The sequence below is a fragment of the Sminthopsis crassicaudata genome, chromosome 5 (genome assembly GCF_048593235.1).
Source record: "Sminthopsis crassicaudata isolate SCR6 chromosome 5, ASM4859323v1, whole genome shotgun sequence".
Classification (NCBI taxonomy): domain Eukaryota; kingdom Metazoa; phylum Chordata; class Mammalia; order Dasyuromorphia; family Dasyuridae; genus Sminthopsis; species Sminthopsis crassicaudata.
In genome coordinates, this window is record NC_133621.1 from 79,755,071 (window position 1) to 79,772,430 (window position 17,360).

The following is a 17,360-nucleotide window of genomic DNA, read 5'->3' on the forward strand; positions in this document are numbered from 1 at the left end:
TCCCCATGATTGCCTGACAAATGAAGAATTCTTGAGATCAGGAGAGTAGCTCATATAACCAAGCTGCCTGGGTAGCTGATGAACTGCTCTATTGACAGCCTGGATCCTTCACATCCACAAAAGGCCAGTGGCAATATGACAACTCCAGAATGAGCCAGTGTTTCCATTGTTTAAATAGAAAGGGAACCACAGTAAAAAAAAAAAAATGACCAGTCAGGTATTTGGTGGATCTGCATAGAACAGTAGCTGTGAATGAATGCTAATGACCTAATGTCTTAATTTTCTAAAAACATTAATGGAAAGTACAGTTTACTACAGAAGGACCTTTTTAGGCATCCTTATGTATGGATTTCTTCTACTGACACAAATTCCATCCTGTTTGTGACATAATGAGATTTGGGGAATGGTTTGGAATACAAAGAAGTTTAGTTCTTTTCCTTAAGTTACACAGCTACTAATTATCACAGAATTTGGACTTGGATCCCCCCCACTCCAAGCTGAGCAATCTGATCACTATGCCAAACTATTTCTCTTAAGTAGTAACATTTTTGGAAAGGAAACCTAGAAACAGCAATGTCTTAGCCCAAAGACTAATGTTGCTATGTGGAAATGTCACCACAGATGACAGAAAGACAGCTACATCTTAGTCTATGAGACTTGCTGTAAGATCAAAGAAGCTATGCTTCCCTTGAGCTTCACTTTAGTTTTTGTCTTTATTTTATACTAGAATTAAGATAAACATCTTCAATTATAAATGGAGATAATTTTTCCTCTTAATTCTTGTTAATGAATAACCAGAATTATATTTAATAGTCATTTCAAGTATGGACACATTTTTCAAAAATATATAGGATATAAAGCTTGTATATAAAGTTTTTGAGATTTTCTAATCAAATCCTTTATTTTATAGATGAAGAAACTAAGACTCACACTGTCACTCAGATAGTGAGTAGCAGAGTCAGAGTTGCAATCTAGATTTTCTGACTCCAAAATTCATGTTTTTCTGAATGTATGCCCTAGTTCCTGGGATAGTTAATCTGTTCTTTGGGTTCCTGGTCCTAGAGCACTATCCAGGTTTGGGCGACTAGGTAAACTAGCCCATTCTATTTATTGGTTGGTTCAAGATATCTGAGCCTCAATCTAAGACAAAGCCTTCTGGTTTCATTATTCACACTAGTTAGGACCTAGCTGTAAAAAGGGATGTAAGGTAAGTAGGTTGAAATCTATAAGTAGAATTTCAAAGTTCTGAATCTCCAAGGTTTAAGATGTAACCATGATAAAGCAAGATGTGGAGTGTGGTTCTTATTCACTTTTCATACATCAGAAGAACCAATGGTAATGACATCATGATGTTGGAGTCAGGGTAGAATATGTTCATCTGTGGCCAATCAATTCAATATGAGCTCAGAAAATTCTACAAAGATTGAACACAAATAGTCCATTTGAGCATTTAAGATAAAGATGTCTCTGGATTTGCACATCTCACATTTCCATTGTGCTGCTGCAATTCTGATTTGCTCATGGGACATAGAGCCTTCTTTGATATGACAGTGTCATGTTGAACAGTCCCTTACCAGGCTCTCCCATGTCCACAATCAATATTAAAGTCTTCAAAGGACCTTAACAGTGTTCTTATACTGCTTCTTCTGATCCCATGTGAGCACTTGTCTTGTGCTAGTCTCTGTAAAATAGTCTTTTAGGTGAACATATGTTTTGCATTTGAACCCTTTGGAGCTGTACTAAGTTTGAAAACTTGATCGTTCAGCTCAAGAGAAGACCTCAGTGTCAAATATCTCATCTTTCCAGGTAATCTTCAGAAGTATTGAAGTATTGTCTTTAAGAAGGTCCAGGAACTTCATGTTGAGATTATATATGTCATCAGTAAGTCCCTGAAGATTTTGAGAAATGATTGTATTGTAGAGGAAAACTCAATATCAACTGAAAAAGTCAAAAGGGTCTAAGTTGTTAAGAACAGAAAATGAAGCTTATGAACACAAACCGTGTCCATCTGAAGGATCATATGTATGGAAACAACTTTGAGAGGGAAGAGATAGTGCTAATAACAGCAACCTTTTATCTTCCAAATCCTCTTTGTTATTATGCAATGCAGCATGTAGGTCAATGAGGATTGGGGGGAAAGGAGGGGTCTCGAAACAGCAGTGAGGAGCAAGAAGAATATCAAATCCTTCTCTTAACCCTCTGATATGGAAGAATTAGGAGAAAGAGTAGCTTATGCTGCAGAGGGTTGCCAGGGATGAGAGACAGCAAGATCTAGTTGATTGTGTGTTGGCTGTGGAATCCAGAAATTTTGGGTACTAATCTTCTGTACTTTCTGGCTAGGTGATCTTGGGCAAATCATTTCACTTCTAGGAATCAGTTCCTTATCTGTAAAATGTCGGGATTGAACTCAATGGCCTCTACAGTTCTAACTCTGGAATCCTGTATGATCCTATGGCTGTGTTGAGCTCAGATGATAGCCAAGTTTGGAGTAAAACATGGAGGTAGAAGGAAAATTGTTTGAAAAGCATAAGGGTGTTTGGAAGATTATTGAGAATAGGTCAGGAGTCCCAAATATTATATTATAATAACCTAGGACATCTGTTACCTGTATTGGACATGGAAGAGCAGGACTGATTAGAATAGGAATTAATCTGTAGGCAGGCAGAGAGCCAAAGCTGTGTGTTGATATATTCCAAGGGGAGCATTCCCATTGGCCCTTTCCTACCCCACACTCAGTGCATACCTATGGAGATTATATATGAGAGGTATGTGTATATGTGTGTATATATATGTATATATAATATGTATGTTTATATATGTATATATTGTGTATATATACATACTGCATATATTTATATATATATTTACTAATCTAATGCTTCTAAATTCATATACAGCAGAATTGCAAATGCTATTTCATTGCATTGTTGATCAAAATTATGTAGTCATCACTTGGAAAACAAAGAATTAAATGAAAACAAAACAGAAGTTGGAAAAAACAAAACCATGTGTGTGTACTTTTAGGGAATATGAATCATCTTACCAGCACTGGATTTGGATTCCAGTGCTGTATCATGAAAGATGCCAAATTTATAATGCTAGACATTAGGAGAGTCAGAACTTGTGAAAGTGTTAAATGAATCTGAACCTTAACTATTAGCTCTTAGTGAAACAGTAATCTTCTTGACATTTGTGTTGATAATATTTCCTTGGAACTGGGCTGGAGACAGACTTCTAGGTATCTACGTGACTATGTAACAAAGTAGTTTTGATGGAATAGTACTGGATTGGGACAGCTTTGACTAACATCTGTCTTGGACAATTTGTCAGTCTTGTCCTAAGTGTTCCCCTACATGGTTCCACATGGAGGATAAATAAGACTGAAGAAAAGATTGTTGCTAAATCTTTCCTCAGCGCTACCCAGGAAGTACCATCACACATGCTTTTTTTTTTTTTTTTTGTATATGTCACCAGCAGTATAATGCAGTGAATTGGATAGTGACTTGCATTAAACAAGACGTGGGCTCAAATTCTGATGCTGACTGAAACAGTTTGATGCTAGGAAAACCATTTAACTTCTTTTCTTTGAGGCCATTCGCTAGGAATAAATCATTGATGTTGTGACCCCAACTGAAGTTCTTCACACTGATGAAATCTCAGCCCTTGAAGAGCAATTTTAAATGGCATCATCTCAGACTTTTTTTTTTTTTTTTTTTTTGCTGAGGCAGTTGGGATTAAGTGACTTGTCCAAGTTCACACAGCTAGGAAATATTCTCTGAGGCTGGATTTGAACTCAGGTCCTTCTGACTTCAGAGCTGGTGCTCGATCCACTGTGCCATCTAGCTGCCCATAGTCATTGTTTTTGAGAACCAAAGGTCAGCAACACTGAATAGAGTCTTCTAAGTAAGATGGCAATTGCATTACTTAAAAGAAATCTTTTTGTCATAGCTTTCCTTTGAAACCGGACTACCAAGTACATGTCAAATTTAGAAATATAATGATTTTACTAGTTCAAGATTGGCCAACTAAATATCCCTTCTCCTACTTCTTTAATCCCAAAATGATCAGAAGCAAAAGTTTGTTTTCAGAGTTTTTATTTATTTTTTTATTTTATTCATTTTTCCAAATTATCCCCTCCCTCCCTCCACTCCCTCCCCCCGATGGCAGGTAATCCCATACATTTTACATGTGTTACAATATAACCTAGATACAATATATGTGTGTAAATACCATATATATGTGTGTAAATACCATGTTTTCAGAGTTTTTAGCAAGTCTGATTTGATAACAGGATTCTGCAGCATGAGTCAGAGGCAACAGTGAACAAAATAAGTGGCTGAGTGTTTGTGGTTGCTCACATGAGTATGGGATGTGTTATATTGCTTTTGCTGCCAGTAACACATGATTGGGTCAGGGTGGAGGTAGCACATAGAGCACACAAAATTCTGCAGAAAAAAGAAAAATGGCAAGGAGGAAGAAAGAATAAAAGAATAAAAGAAAGGAGGGAGGGAAGAAAAAGGAGGAAGAAAGAAAAGAATTCATGATAATTATGATATTTATGTTTAACCTTCTTATCAATATTATTATCAACACATCAATTAAAAGGCTAACACAGTAAATAAAGGAGCATCTCTTCTGAATCAGCTTGTATCAAACTGGACCAGGTATCATTTTATAAGATATCAAAACATAAAAACACTAGATTGTAATCTTCTCTATGAGGAGTATGCTGCACACAAATGGATATTTCTTTCTGTTGGCTTTTGATTTTGGAACAAAAAAAGAGAGAAAAACTGAATAAAACATGGGATAGATATTTTAATTGTTGTGAAAGTTGATACAAATAAGACTCGAGTTTTGATTCTGTTATAGTTGTGGTCCCACAGACTTTGCCCTTTGCTATGACCCATTTTGCTCCTGGCTTGAGATACCATAGTGTCACTTTAGGAACAATGTTCTCAAGGTTTCCAAATGAAAAAAAAATCACAAGAAAATCTGCCCCTTAGCCATGGACCAGCTAGCTGGTTGAACGCATCCTCTCCAATGTAAAGGCCTAAATATCCCCAGTTCTCAGGAACTTCATGAAAAATGATTTGTCAGATAAAGGAAAACAAATATAAGGGCAATTTATGTAACTTTTTATAGTGTTAGGGTGTTTGGACAAGTACCAAAATATTAAACCTTTTTGAGTCTTTTTTTTTTTGAGCTTTGAACAAGGAACCTTTTCAGTTACTAATTTTTTTTTTCTTAGAAGAATTCAGTATTTGGTATTCTTTTCCATTTCCCTTTTTCTCTTTCTCCTTTCCTGTTGCTCTTCTCTTTCCCTCTCTCCTTCCTTCCCCCCACCCCTCTCTCTTTTTTTTTCTCCTTGCCTTTATCTTCTGAATTCATTGTCTTTGTTTTGTAGCATGTCAATACCTCACAATTTCATTAGATTAGTAAACTGTGCATTTGTGATATTTTTCTACTATCTTTTAATCATGGAGGCAGGGGGCAGAGTAGTAGGAAAGTGGGAGTGAGTTGTGCTTAGTGAACGCTAAGAAAACTGGAACAGCTGAATGTATGAACATTCATTAAAATATGTCTCCAAAGTCCAACCCTAAATTGAAAAAATTAGTGCTAAAAATAATCTGAAACGCATGGACATAATGAAAGTCAGCATGTAACCTCTGCAGTTACATCAACTGCTTCAAGTGTTACATTTGCAACACACATACAAATGAAACACAATAAGGACTTCAGTCCTTGAGTTCATGCTTCAGGCCTCCAATTATTTTAAGTAATTTCTCCCTTGCAAAGCATGATAAAATATAGATTGGAAGTGCATCCCCACCCCCCTTTGTCAGGAATCTAGTAGCATTCTCATTTCTTAATAATAGTTCACAGATTAATTTTCTCTAAGCAGTTGTCATTAATTCATCATTAATCTGCATTAACAAGATAATTACAAAAGCTACTCTAATAATTTCAGGTTCTAGATTTACAATACTTTTTACCTGGCTTTCATTCGAAAGGAGATATGGAGAAGAGCAATCTTCTCCCTCCTCATTGATGAAGTTTCTCAGAGGATAGTGATCAAATCACTTACTCAGCAAGATTATGCAAGATAACATACTGCTTCATACATACTTCATGTAGTTCATTTGTAATTTTTTTACTGAATTTGTTAAATGTCTCCTCTTGAGTAGTCATATTTTAGGATTTGCCAAAAGGAGTCCTTTAACCTCAGAGTATCTCTTATGCCAGTTCCATGCTTACTCTTTCCATTCCCACCATCATAGTTCAAATCCTAATCAATCATTTCTTGTTGCTTTTTTTTTTCTCTGTTCCTCCAGTCTCTTCCCTTTCTACTTCCTCCTTTATAAGTATCTAAATTAATCCCTCTACTACACATGAATATATTACCCTTCTGCTACAAAACCTTCAGATGTATTTCTTTATCTGTTGACTGCAATATAGATTATTCACTTTGGTGTTCAAGACTCTCCCTGACAGTGCTTCACCTCCCCCATCCCTTTCAAATCACATTTTAGATTCCTTCCTTTTGGACATTCTATGCTACCGCCAAAGTCTGCCAGGACTACCGATTGTCCCATTTACCCACTCTGGATTATTTTGCCTTTGTGACTTTGTGTAGTCTGTTCTTTGGAGAGAACATCAACAAGCAGAGAACCTCACTCCCACCCACTTCTACCTATTGGCAATCAAAAATCGATTCCAAAGCTACTTCCTCCATGAATGATCTACAGAGTCAGATATAATCTTTTCTTCTTTGAGTTTCATATATACTCTACTATGTACTTAATAATTTTGAGCTTGCATTTTAATTATTTGTATACATGTCTCATCTCTTACTGTACCATAAACTTTTTAAAAGTAGGGATTGTATCTTATATTATTGCCTCTCCATCTTATCTTATATAGTGCTCTCTCTGTTGATACTTCTCTGTCATGTACTTACTGTGTATTCTAACTATGTATTATAACAATTTCGCTCTTATGGTCTCTGCCCTCATAAAGCATAGAGTCTATCTTTTTAATACTATTCTCTACATTCATTAATGTTTTTTTGAGTTGAATGGAATTCAAGATTATCAGAGACTTAAATAGTTCTATGGACTAAGGGCTTTAAGAAAAAAAACTAAACATTGATTTACATACTGGGCAGTATCCCCAGAAAAATGTAATGGAAAATTCATAGAGGTGAAGGGGAAAAATAAATATTTATATAGCACCAATTATATTTCACTTAGCATATTAAATGCTTTATAAATATAATTTCATTTGATCCTCAATTCCACTCCCCCCTGGTGAGGTAGGCGCTGTTATTTTCTCCATTTTTACAGTTGAAAAAACTGAGGTAAAGAAAGGTTAAATGACTTGCCCAAGATCGCACAGCTTTTATGTGTCTGAAGTCAGATTTGGATTTAGGTCTTTTTGACTGCAGGACTGGAGTTCTATGCTCTATATTATCTTGCTGTTTGTCATAGTATTAGGCAAATTAGTCCATAGGCCTTCAAAAATGAGACGCATGGGGTGAAAATTCAAGAGGAAGATTTATTGATATAAAATCAAGGCAATATTGAGCCCTTTGCAAATATAGTTGTCTTTTGATTAGTAATAATGGCTCAAAATGCCTAAATTAAACTAGATATGCCAAAAAATAATTTTTCCCTATTTTTAATGGAACTTCCAGTGAGTAGCGAAAGTGACTGAAGGAAGCTTTGCTTCCCTTTTCCATTCCCTTTCCATCTTTTGGTGCTGAGATAAATAGGCAATGAAGAAGCCAAAGTTGTCCAAGAAAAAGGAGGACAAACCCAGGAGCTTATAGAATCCATAGACTACATACTAAATAATCAAATATCTTGTATTATTTCAGATGTTCATACAGAAGCTGTCCAAGCAGCCCTGGCTAAACACAAAGAAAGGAAAATGGCAGTTCCAATGCCTTCCAAACGCCGCTCTCTGGTTGTGCAGACCTCAATGGATGCCTACACACCTCCAGGTAAGTAAATGTGCCAACCTGTGGTCTTTGTTACTCAGGAGAATGTGCATGTACTTGTCGGAGCACATGGTGAGAAAATAATTGATTTGGGGTTTCTTGCTTAGGATTTTTTGTTTGTTTTTTTAAATTGTGGCGCTTTGATTTTGATTTTTCTGTGTTTATCAAGAAACAATACATGTTACAATTTCATTTGAAACTCATTTCCTGGTAAGGTGGACAATCTTTACATCCTTAGTAATCTTTACATTCTTAGATGATATCTCTATGACATCCTTAATTACATTGCAGAGAGCAAATGTTTTAAGAAGCACCTTCTCTGTTCCTAGCATTGTGCTAAGCACTTCACAGATATTATTTCATTTGATCCCTTAGAACATACAATCCTTAAAGACAGTTTTGCTTTTGTCTTTTTATATAACGTTTAATGCAATGCCTGCAATATTGTAAGTGCTTAATTGCTTTTTTGTTTTGAGTGGATTGATTGAAACCATCAATCTGTGACTTGGATGCATTTTAAAATCTGTGCAATGAAACATGTGTGTGTGTGTGTGTGTGTGTGTGTGTGTGTGTACAAACATATATATATATATATATATATATATATATATATATATATATATATATATATATATATATATATATATATATATATATTTAAAATGTAGAATATTTCATGCTTCTTTTTTCCCTCCCCAAGTAATTGCTTTAACTCTTAACTTGTGGAGGCAGATCTGCCTTCCTCTTTTTCTTTGTCTTGAAAGAATTATAAGGAGCTAAAAGAATAGCAAAATAGCAGCATTACATGTAAACCAAAGTCAATAGTTGTTATTGAGGTCTGAACTCATCTTCCATATTTTATAGTTTAGCTCTAAGGCTCTGTGTATATTGAGAAATAGTGACATGGGACTTACTAAACTAACATTGTGTTCAGATTAATAATTTTACCTGTCCTCATTCAACTTCAAATGTCTGAACTTATACAGCCTAAAAATTATGTAATAGAACTCATTATATTGAAAATTTCCAATGTACCTCCATCTGTATTCATGGTTTATATGTGAGCTTTCAAATGATTCTTTTATTAAGGACATGATTTTCTATTATTTATTTTTCTTTTGTGTGTTTAAATAGTAAATATTCTGCCTATTTGCAAACATCCTTGTAGCATATGGTGGATTTTAATCAATATATTTTATTTTATGATAAAATTTATTTCCATGCTTTCCCAGAATTTGCATAGCAAAGAAAATATGTCATTGTTGTAATTTTAAGTGTTAGATAATGGAAATATCTTTAAACTGGAAAAATGGGAAATAGTTAAAAGCCTAAGCAAGCTTGGAGACATGGGCCCTTCCTATAAACTTTTCTTTTTCTTTTTCTTTTTTTTTGGTAGAAATATATAAACTATATCAAAAGTAAGAAGCAATATGTAGTTACTTTACTTTTACTATCTGTGTATTTATGTGCTCATTTATATGTTTATATATGTATATTTCATAGAGAATTGTATCATATGTGTACATCTGTACATGTACACACATAAACACAAAACCCCATAAGTCATGACACAAGGTAAAGTCCTTGTATTTTAAATCTTCTTTGAGAACTGCACAGGTTCATTGGTGGAAGTCTTACTCTGGCTATAACATTTGCAAATGATTATTTGCATAGCATTTCCATGCGCTCTGAATGAAGAATTTTGCAAATTGTCATCCCATCCAATCCAATCCAGACTGACAAACATTCCTTCTTGTCATCCAGCAGTCACGCAGGAGTCATAGTGGTGATTTCACATGAGATGGCTTTAAAACACCATACATGTCATGGTCAACATCATGCTTATTCAAAAAACATTTTTTTTGAGTGCTCTCTTTTGTGTTCAGTACTGCTCTCAGCCTTTTATAGCCACATCTGCTAATGCATAATCCAACTTCCACTTGTTTGCATTATTTTCCTTCCTGGGATCTTGGTGACCTTTAGAACTTTGCTCAATAACATGTGAGTGTTTGCTTGGAATAAATGGCTCCTCTACCATTCTCTCCTTTCCTGGGTATTATCAACCCAGGCTGTTATTGCTCAGTTTACTCTGAATTACTGTTTGTTTCCTTTGGGAAGGATTCCTTTAACGTTGCCTTAAGTCAGCGTGGCACATAAAAATAATTTACAGGGGCTACCATTTATTGTGTGTGTGTGTGTGTGTGTGTGTGTGTGTGTGTTTTAATGGACAATTCACAATTCTTCACAAGCTACGTGGATCTTATAATTAACAGAATTAATAATGCTTTTTATTTTATAATTTACAATAAAAGGAATAGAATCACAATTGCTTATAACTGGATCACATCTGTTTTTTTAGTGACTCGGTAATCATTAGCAGTGTGTACATTGATGTTCCACTAAGCAGTACATAGTTTTCCACATTTTATTTTCCAATTCCTTGTTCCCCAGGAGACACTCAACAATAAATAGGATGCTGAATTTGAAGGGAAATCCTGATGTCTTGACATTCCTACCAGATGTGGCAAAATGTCTGGCATTTTTATTTGCAGCTCTATATGAGATGCAAACTAGAGATCCCTAATTCACAGTTAAAGTGCTAGACTTTCAAGGCATTTGCAGCTATGGCTCTCTTCTAGAATCCTATATGCAACTCAAATCTTTATTTGAATTAAATAGGTTAAGGAGATGGCCAAGCTACCTGATGCTTATACTTTTTCTTGCTGAACTGGCATAGTTAAAATCAATTGGCTAGTCAAGAACTGGTTACTGAGAATACCATAGGAGTGTAAAGCAAGGTATATGGAGCTGTGAGAACGTTAGCTTCTTGAGAACATTCTTTGTCTTTACAATCCCAGTACATCTTGCACAGTGCCTGACCTAGAGTCGCTCCTTAATGCTTTTTTCTTTTTCTTTTTTTTTTTTTGATTGAGTGAATAAGGAGTTATGAAGAGAGAATATTTGCATAATACCATTCCTTCATGTAGAAGAAGTATATAGAAGAAAGGTACATTTCCTAGGAAGGGTTTGTTACTGAAGTATCAAGAGGTCTTCATTATAAAGTGCTTTTATGCCATGTCAGTAAGCATTTATAAAGCTCTTATCATGTTCCAAGCACTGTGCTAAGCATTGGGGATTCAAAGAACAGGCAAGATAAGTTCTGTCCTCTTAAGAAGCTTAGAAATGGCCAAACATGCAAATGACTATTTTTGGGACAAATCTGAAGTAATCTCAGAGGGAAGGAATTGGGATTAATTTTGATGTATCGGAGTGGAAGTATCCCGCAGTAAAGAGATTAGAATTCTGTGATTATGGTCTCTTGATCATGAGAAATGTCTGGTCCTGGTTTCTTAACTAACCTTGTCTATTTCCATCTATAGATACCTCTTCGGGTTCAGAGGATGAAGGCTCTGTTCAGGGTGACTCCCAGGGAACTCCCACCTCCAGTCAGGGCAGCATCAACATGGAACACTGGATCAGCCAAGCGATCCATGGCTCAACAACCTCCACCACGTCCTCCTCTTCCACGCAAAGTGGAGGCAGTGGGGCTGCACACAGACTGGCTGATGTCATGGCTCAAACACATATAGGTAAGCAGAGGTTTACTTTGAGTTTTCAATAGCTCCACACTTCAAGGGATTGATGACTCTGCCTCCTTTTTGTTTTGTCCCTCACATCCCTGGCTTTAATTTTAACATATCCTCAGTGTTTTTACCACAGTGTAAAGTTCAGAGCCCTATTCTGTCTTCACTCCACTATGGCATAGAAACTTAAAGGTATGGCCTTCTTTCGATTGCCTTTGAAACTCTTTGCACTAAAGATTTTGTCCCTCGTTCTAAAATCCTAGAATTTTTTTAATCATTAAAAGAAAAAAAGCTCCATTCAATAGAGGACAACTATTTGTTCCTTAAAATCATTTTCCATTTATGTTTTGAACTTTCTTCTAAATGAAGCTTTAACCATGTTAGGAAATATCAATAAGTATAATTATGATAAATTGGAGGAGTGTTGCATGGAAAAAGAAGCTTTGGCTCTACCTCAGTCAGCTTTTTGCTTTTTAATGATAGCTTACTTTTATATACAATTATTTTTCACTTGCAGACACTTTTTATATAAGGGACTTATGTAAGGCTTATATAAGGAGCCTAAAATGAAGATGGGTGATTTTCCAGTATTTTATGGCTCATCAGAATCAGGATTTGAACCAAGGTGTTTCATGATTCCAACTCTAGTGTATTTACACAGCTTTGCATGCCATTGTTGAAAATGCTGTATTCATAAAATTATAAACTTATATATATAATATAAATTCTATAATTCATATTGTGTATAAATGTATCATAAAATTGATATATAAGTTCTATGCGTTTAATATACATTTGATATTTATATATTTATGGAATATATACATATATTAACATAATTATAAAGTCTAGCAAATCTTTCTAATTGGATTGCTCTAAAGTTTTAGGAGAGTTCACCATGTACCCCCCAGCTTCTGCAACTTTGTCCACAACCTTCTCTTGAGAAGATTTTCTTATTCTTCCTCCCATTCTTACTGAGCAAAAAGTAATTTTTCCTTCTCCCAGTTCCCCTCAATACATTCCTTAAATCTCTTTTTTGTATTTGCCATATTTTCTCATGTATTATAATTACTTATCTCCCATATTGCCCAATACTATATGATTAGATCTATAATTAAACATACTTGTTTCAAATCTTATCTTTTCCACTTTCCACTTCCTATCTGTGTGACTTCAGAGACCTCTTAACTTCTCTGTTATTTCATCTGTAAAATGTAAAATGAGAAGGCTCAGCTAGATCATTTCTTTTTTTTTTTTTTTTTTTTTTTTTACTTTTTGGATGAGGCAATTGAGGTTTAATGATTTACCCAGATTCACACAGCTATAAATTATTAAGTAAAATTCTTCAGGTGGACTTGAATTCAGTTCCTTTTGACTCCAGGGCTGGTGCTTTATCCATTGCACCATCTAGCTGCCCCAGATAGATTGTTTTTATATCCCCACACAGCTCCAAGTCTCTCATTCTATGATGTCCTTTCGAACAATCCTCCTAGAGACATTACAAAAATAAAATGAAAAAAAATGGCTGTGAAAACTCTTTGGAAATATTAATGGCTGTTCACAATTTTAAGGTGTTGAAAATTAAATTTACAGATCAGATTTCAGAGATATGAATTGTATGAAGTGAGCTCTAGTTAATATTTGAAATCATATTAGCCTAAAAGTTGAGCTCAAAGACATAAATGAAGGAGAATAAAATAACTGTAGTGCCTAGATTGGATCCCTGAAGAGGTTCTCATGTTCTATCAGCATGTTTTCATCCATCACCTGAACTATTAGATAAATAATTTTCTTCCTCCTCTACCTTGAAAACATTTGTATTCTACTTCAAATTTGTTTTTAAGGAAGTGCTTAGAACCTCACTGAGAGAAACAAATTTATGAACAGATTAATCATTGTATTCTGTTACCCTTAGTGCCTTCACATCTTGGAATGTTGGAGGAAATTATAGTGTGGAGAATTAAATTTATCCAGACTATGAAAGGTTGCATTACTCATTTACGTCAAGTCTCAATGTGGCCTAAATATAGCTTTGGAGTGTGTGACATTTTCAGTAATTTTTAATCTGGCACAGTAATAATGTCCCTGGATATCTGTAAGATTTCTGTAAATAGGGGTAGAATTTTTAGAAAAAATCAAAAAAGGGAAAATTATGTGACTTAATGAGGAAAGGGAAATAGAAATAACTTTTTTTTTCTTGAAACAGGATAAAAACCAGTCAGGAAAATGGCACCATTTGGTCTTATCTTGAGAGCTGCTAGTAGGCCTGATAATAAGAAAACACCAGAATGTTTTATTTTTGGAAGTAATGAGGAGTAAAGCCTAGGACTAACATCTATTCCCTAATTTTAAGCATTATTTAAATATGGAGAATTATTAATACCATAAATCTAGAGCTGAATGAGGAAGTCTGAAGATAGACAATGGAGAGATAGTTGAAGGTTCAGAAAATACTCATGACCCACAGAGAGAATTCTCATGGAAAAAATATATTTAATTATCCTTGTCTTACTCTCAGTTCTCTCCCCAATGCCTAAATGTTTATTTTAACAATAGAAATTATGTAAGAACACCACAGATTGTAGCTCAAAAATCAAAACTAATGAGACTTGTTTAGAGCTAGGTACAAAGACCTGTCCTGAAGTCACCCCATTTGAGTCTCCTCAGCTTCTCTTTATTGGTGGAGCTGATCTGACATTATATGCACATATCCCTAGAAGTCCTGACAGTTACATCTCCCTATATTACCAGTGTTTCTCATGCATTAGTAAAGTAAGTTCTGTAAATAGACACTTTCCATAAATTTTCAGTCATGTGGGTACAGTTAGCATGTAACAGCAATTCACACTTAGGGCTGAAAAAAAGATGGGACCGCACATCACAATAGCTGCCCAGATCACCAGCTGAAGCATTATGAAGCTTTCATTCAAAAGAGGTCAGGGTGACTCCTGATCATCATCCAAGACCTTGTACTGAGCCATGTACATATCACATCATGGCAGGGAGTGGACAAAGAGAATTTACCATAATCAGGGCATGGAAGAATTTGTCATCTAAGATTGATATTACCAACACCGATTTACCCACAGAGGGCTACCAGACAAGGAAAACATTAACCACATGTCTAGAGGGTAAAGGTGATTATACCATATCTATGTTCAGAATTACTGAATTTTTCTGATACAGAACAGGGTAAGTAACCAGGGAATTTCCAGCCCTCCCAAATAATAGACCCAGGCAAAAACCTGGTCAATAATGATTTCATTCTCTTTAATGAATTCCCTAGAATCCAGGCAACTAAAGTCTGTTTCAGCTCATTAGATTCACACACTGGAAGGCTGATAAAGAGGCAGACATTTACTTGTATGTATATATCATGGGAAATTAGGGGAATTATAGAGTAAAAATTGAAAGAGACCTCAGATCTGGGACCTTTACTCTTTTTTTTTTGTTTATTTGTTTCATGGACCCGTTTTGGTGAAGCCTATGGAACTTCTCAGAAAAATGTTTTTAAATACATAAAATAAACTACATAGTATGACAAAAGAAATAAAGATGTAGTGGTTTGTTCCTCCCAACCAAGTTTAATAGACTCCCTGTAATCTGTCCATAAAGCTCAGATTAAGAACCCCCGCCTTGAGGCCATTGAATCCAATTTCTTCACTGTACAGATGTATAAAGGCTGAGAGAGATTAAATAATTTACCTAATAAATCTCTGAGTTAGAATTTAGACTCAGATCTTCCTTTGTCTAATCCCAGTGCTCTATCCACTGAATCACTCAGCACCTCAGTGCTATTTTTAGACAACTATAGTGAAAACCAGTCAATAAAATTTTTATTAAATCTCATCTATGTAACTAGGCATAGTCCTAAATCCATGGCCTACAAAAAGAAGGAAAAGATAGTCTCATGTCCTCAAGGAACTCAAAATCTAAAGGATTATCTGCCTTATCGTGGACTAAGAATGACCCTGACTTCAGTAAGGGAATTCAGCGGAGAATATGTTGGAGCAGGTCTTACAAAACTATAAACTCTTTGAGTATGAATTGTACATCTGTTGTCTGATGTCTAACCTTGTTAAGTTCAGGCCAGCACAATAGCATGGTGTCTGTAGGGTGATTGATGTTTAGAGATAGTATTATGACTATATCTCAGGGGACATTTACCAGGTTGTAGAGAGGCTTTCAATGCATTGTCTGGGAAGGAGCTATACTAGTGAAACTGGATCAGTGAAATATTGAGGTATCATGAGGATCCATAAAATGACATCAATATCAAATAGATGATAATGTACTTTGGCACATCCAATATATTTTAGAGTGTTTTCCAACTTCCAAAGGAGTGAAAGCACACAAAGTGTCATGATCGGGGATGGTCCTGAAGAGTGACAGCCACCTGGCCATGGTGCACATGGTGATTCCACCTGTGGGGGTGGCTGAGACTGATGGATCTCTTGGTCTGTCAGCTCACCCAAGGAAGGGAAATCCATTTTAGGTTAGAAATAGAGCAGGTCAAAGCTTCTGTGCCAGTCAGAATGGGAGTAGGAGTAGGAGTAGCTCTTGTGAATGAAACAGCTTGAAGGAAACTAAGAAAGGTAACAGTAACAGTGTTTCAAGCCATAAAAAAGGAAAATGAGAGAAAATATATTTTACTACTCATCTAGCAAATGTAGAATCAGGTCAGACCTCATTCAGATTGATCTGCTGCTTCTGTTTAGGAATTGGAATGAAATCAAACATTCATTCATCTAAGTTTATAGAAAGGAAGCTGACTTTGCTTTAGAATAGCATGGTAAATGCTGAGCTGGCCTTGGGGCCACAAGGGCCTGAGTTCAAAATCCACAACTGACACGTTTGGGTTCTATGACCCTCTGGAAGACAAAGAAGGTCTCATTGCTCTAGGTAGCACTTACACTATCCCTGACTGGTAAGGGAAATTCCTCACTGGCATTTCCTCTATCTCTAACCTCACAGCTTTGTTTTCTATTCTGTACATAGCCATAGCATAGAAAGAAAACTTAGCAAAAATACAGAATTGACTTAATTAATTATAGTTTCTTAAGTCTGTGTTAGCCATATTAGCCAGACTAATCTAGCATGCGGGAAAACAACACCTGCCTTTTATTGGAGTAGTTTTGCACTTAGACTTCTATGAAGTTAAGTAACCTTCCAAAGGCTTAGTCTCCTACTTCAGTCTAGCCTTAAGGACTTTTTCCTTAAAACATTTTAAGGAAAAACTAGATAGTACTCCTGCTATGATCATATTTCTAAAGTTAAAAAATTAGAATGAAACAAAATAGAAAATATATTGTCTTTTGGCATAAATGCTGGCTGAGTAACTGATTTGGTCAGATCACAAAATAGTATATATCAAATATGGTCCTTATACAGCGGGTCTTCCTGGCTATAATGAATGATTGAAAATCACTCACTATTATCCTTGGAGATCTGAAGACTTTCCCCTCAAACTGAACTTGCCTTCCATCAGAAGTCTTTGGGAGCCTTCTCATTAGCAAAATTTTCAAAGAAATATTTGCAATTTCTTGAGCTATTTTAGCAACTCAGTTGATATTAATGCTGCTTGCAGTGTTTGGGGTGCGTATCAATAAACAAATCCTCTTCAAATTTCTAGCATCTGTGTTCCCACTAGAAAGATGAGAAATCAAAAAGGTGATCATGTGCAAGTCAGAGAGTGAATGCAGAGTATGTTCCTCCTCATTGCATAATTAGATGAGAACCCAGAAATTGCACATTTTCATTCTATATTCTGCTTT

At 35.5% G+C, this 17,360-nt stretch overlaps 1 protein-coding gene across 8 annotated transcripts in view; it reads left to right on the top strand.

The window, feature by feature from the left end:
* The window catches only part of DIP2C (disco interacting protein 2 homolog C), a 578,672-nt gene that overhangs the window by 338,229 nt on the left and 223,083 nt on the right, over positions 1-17,360 (top strand). For all 8 annotated transcript variants that reach the window (XM_074267256.1, XM_074267253.1, XM_074267254.1 and 5 more), the window contains 2 exons: positions 7,880-8,005; positions 11,383-11,592. In XM_074267256.1, coding sequence (XP_074123357.1) covers positions 7,880-8,005; positions 11,383-11,592 — 336 coding nt within the window. The remainder of the gene's footprint in view (positions 1-7,879; positions 8,006-11,382; positions 11,593-17,360) is intronic.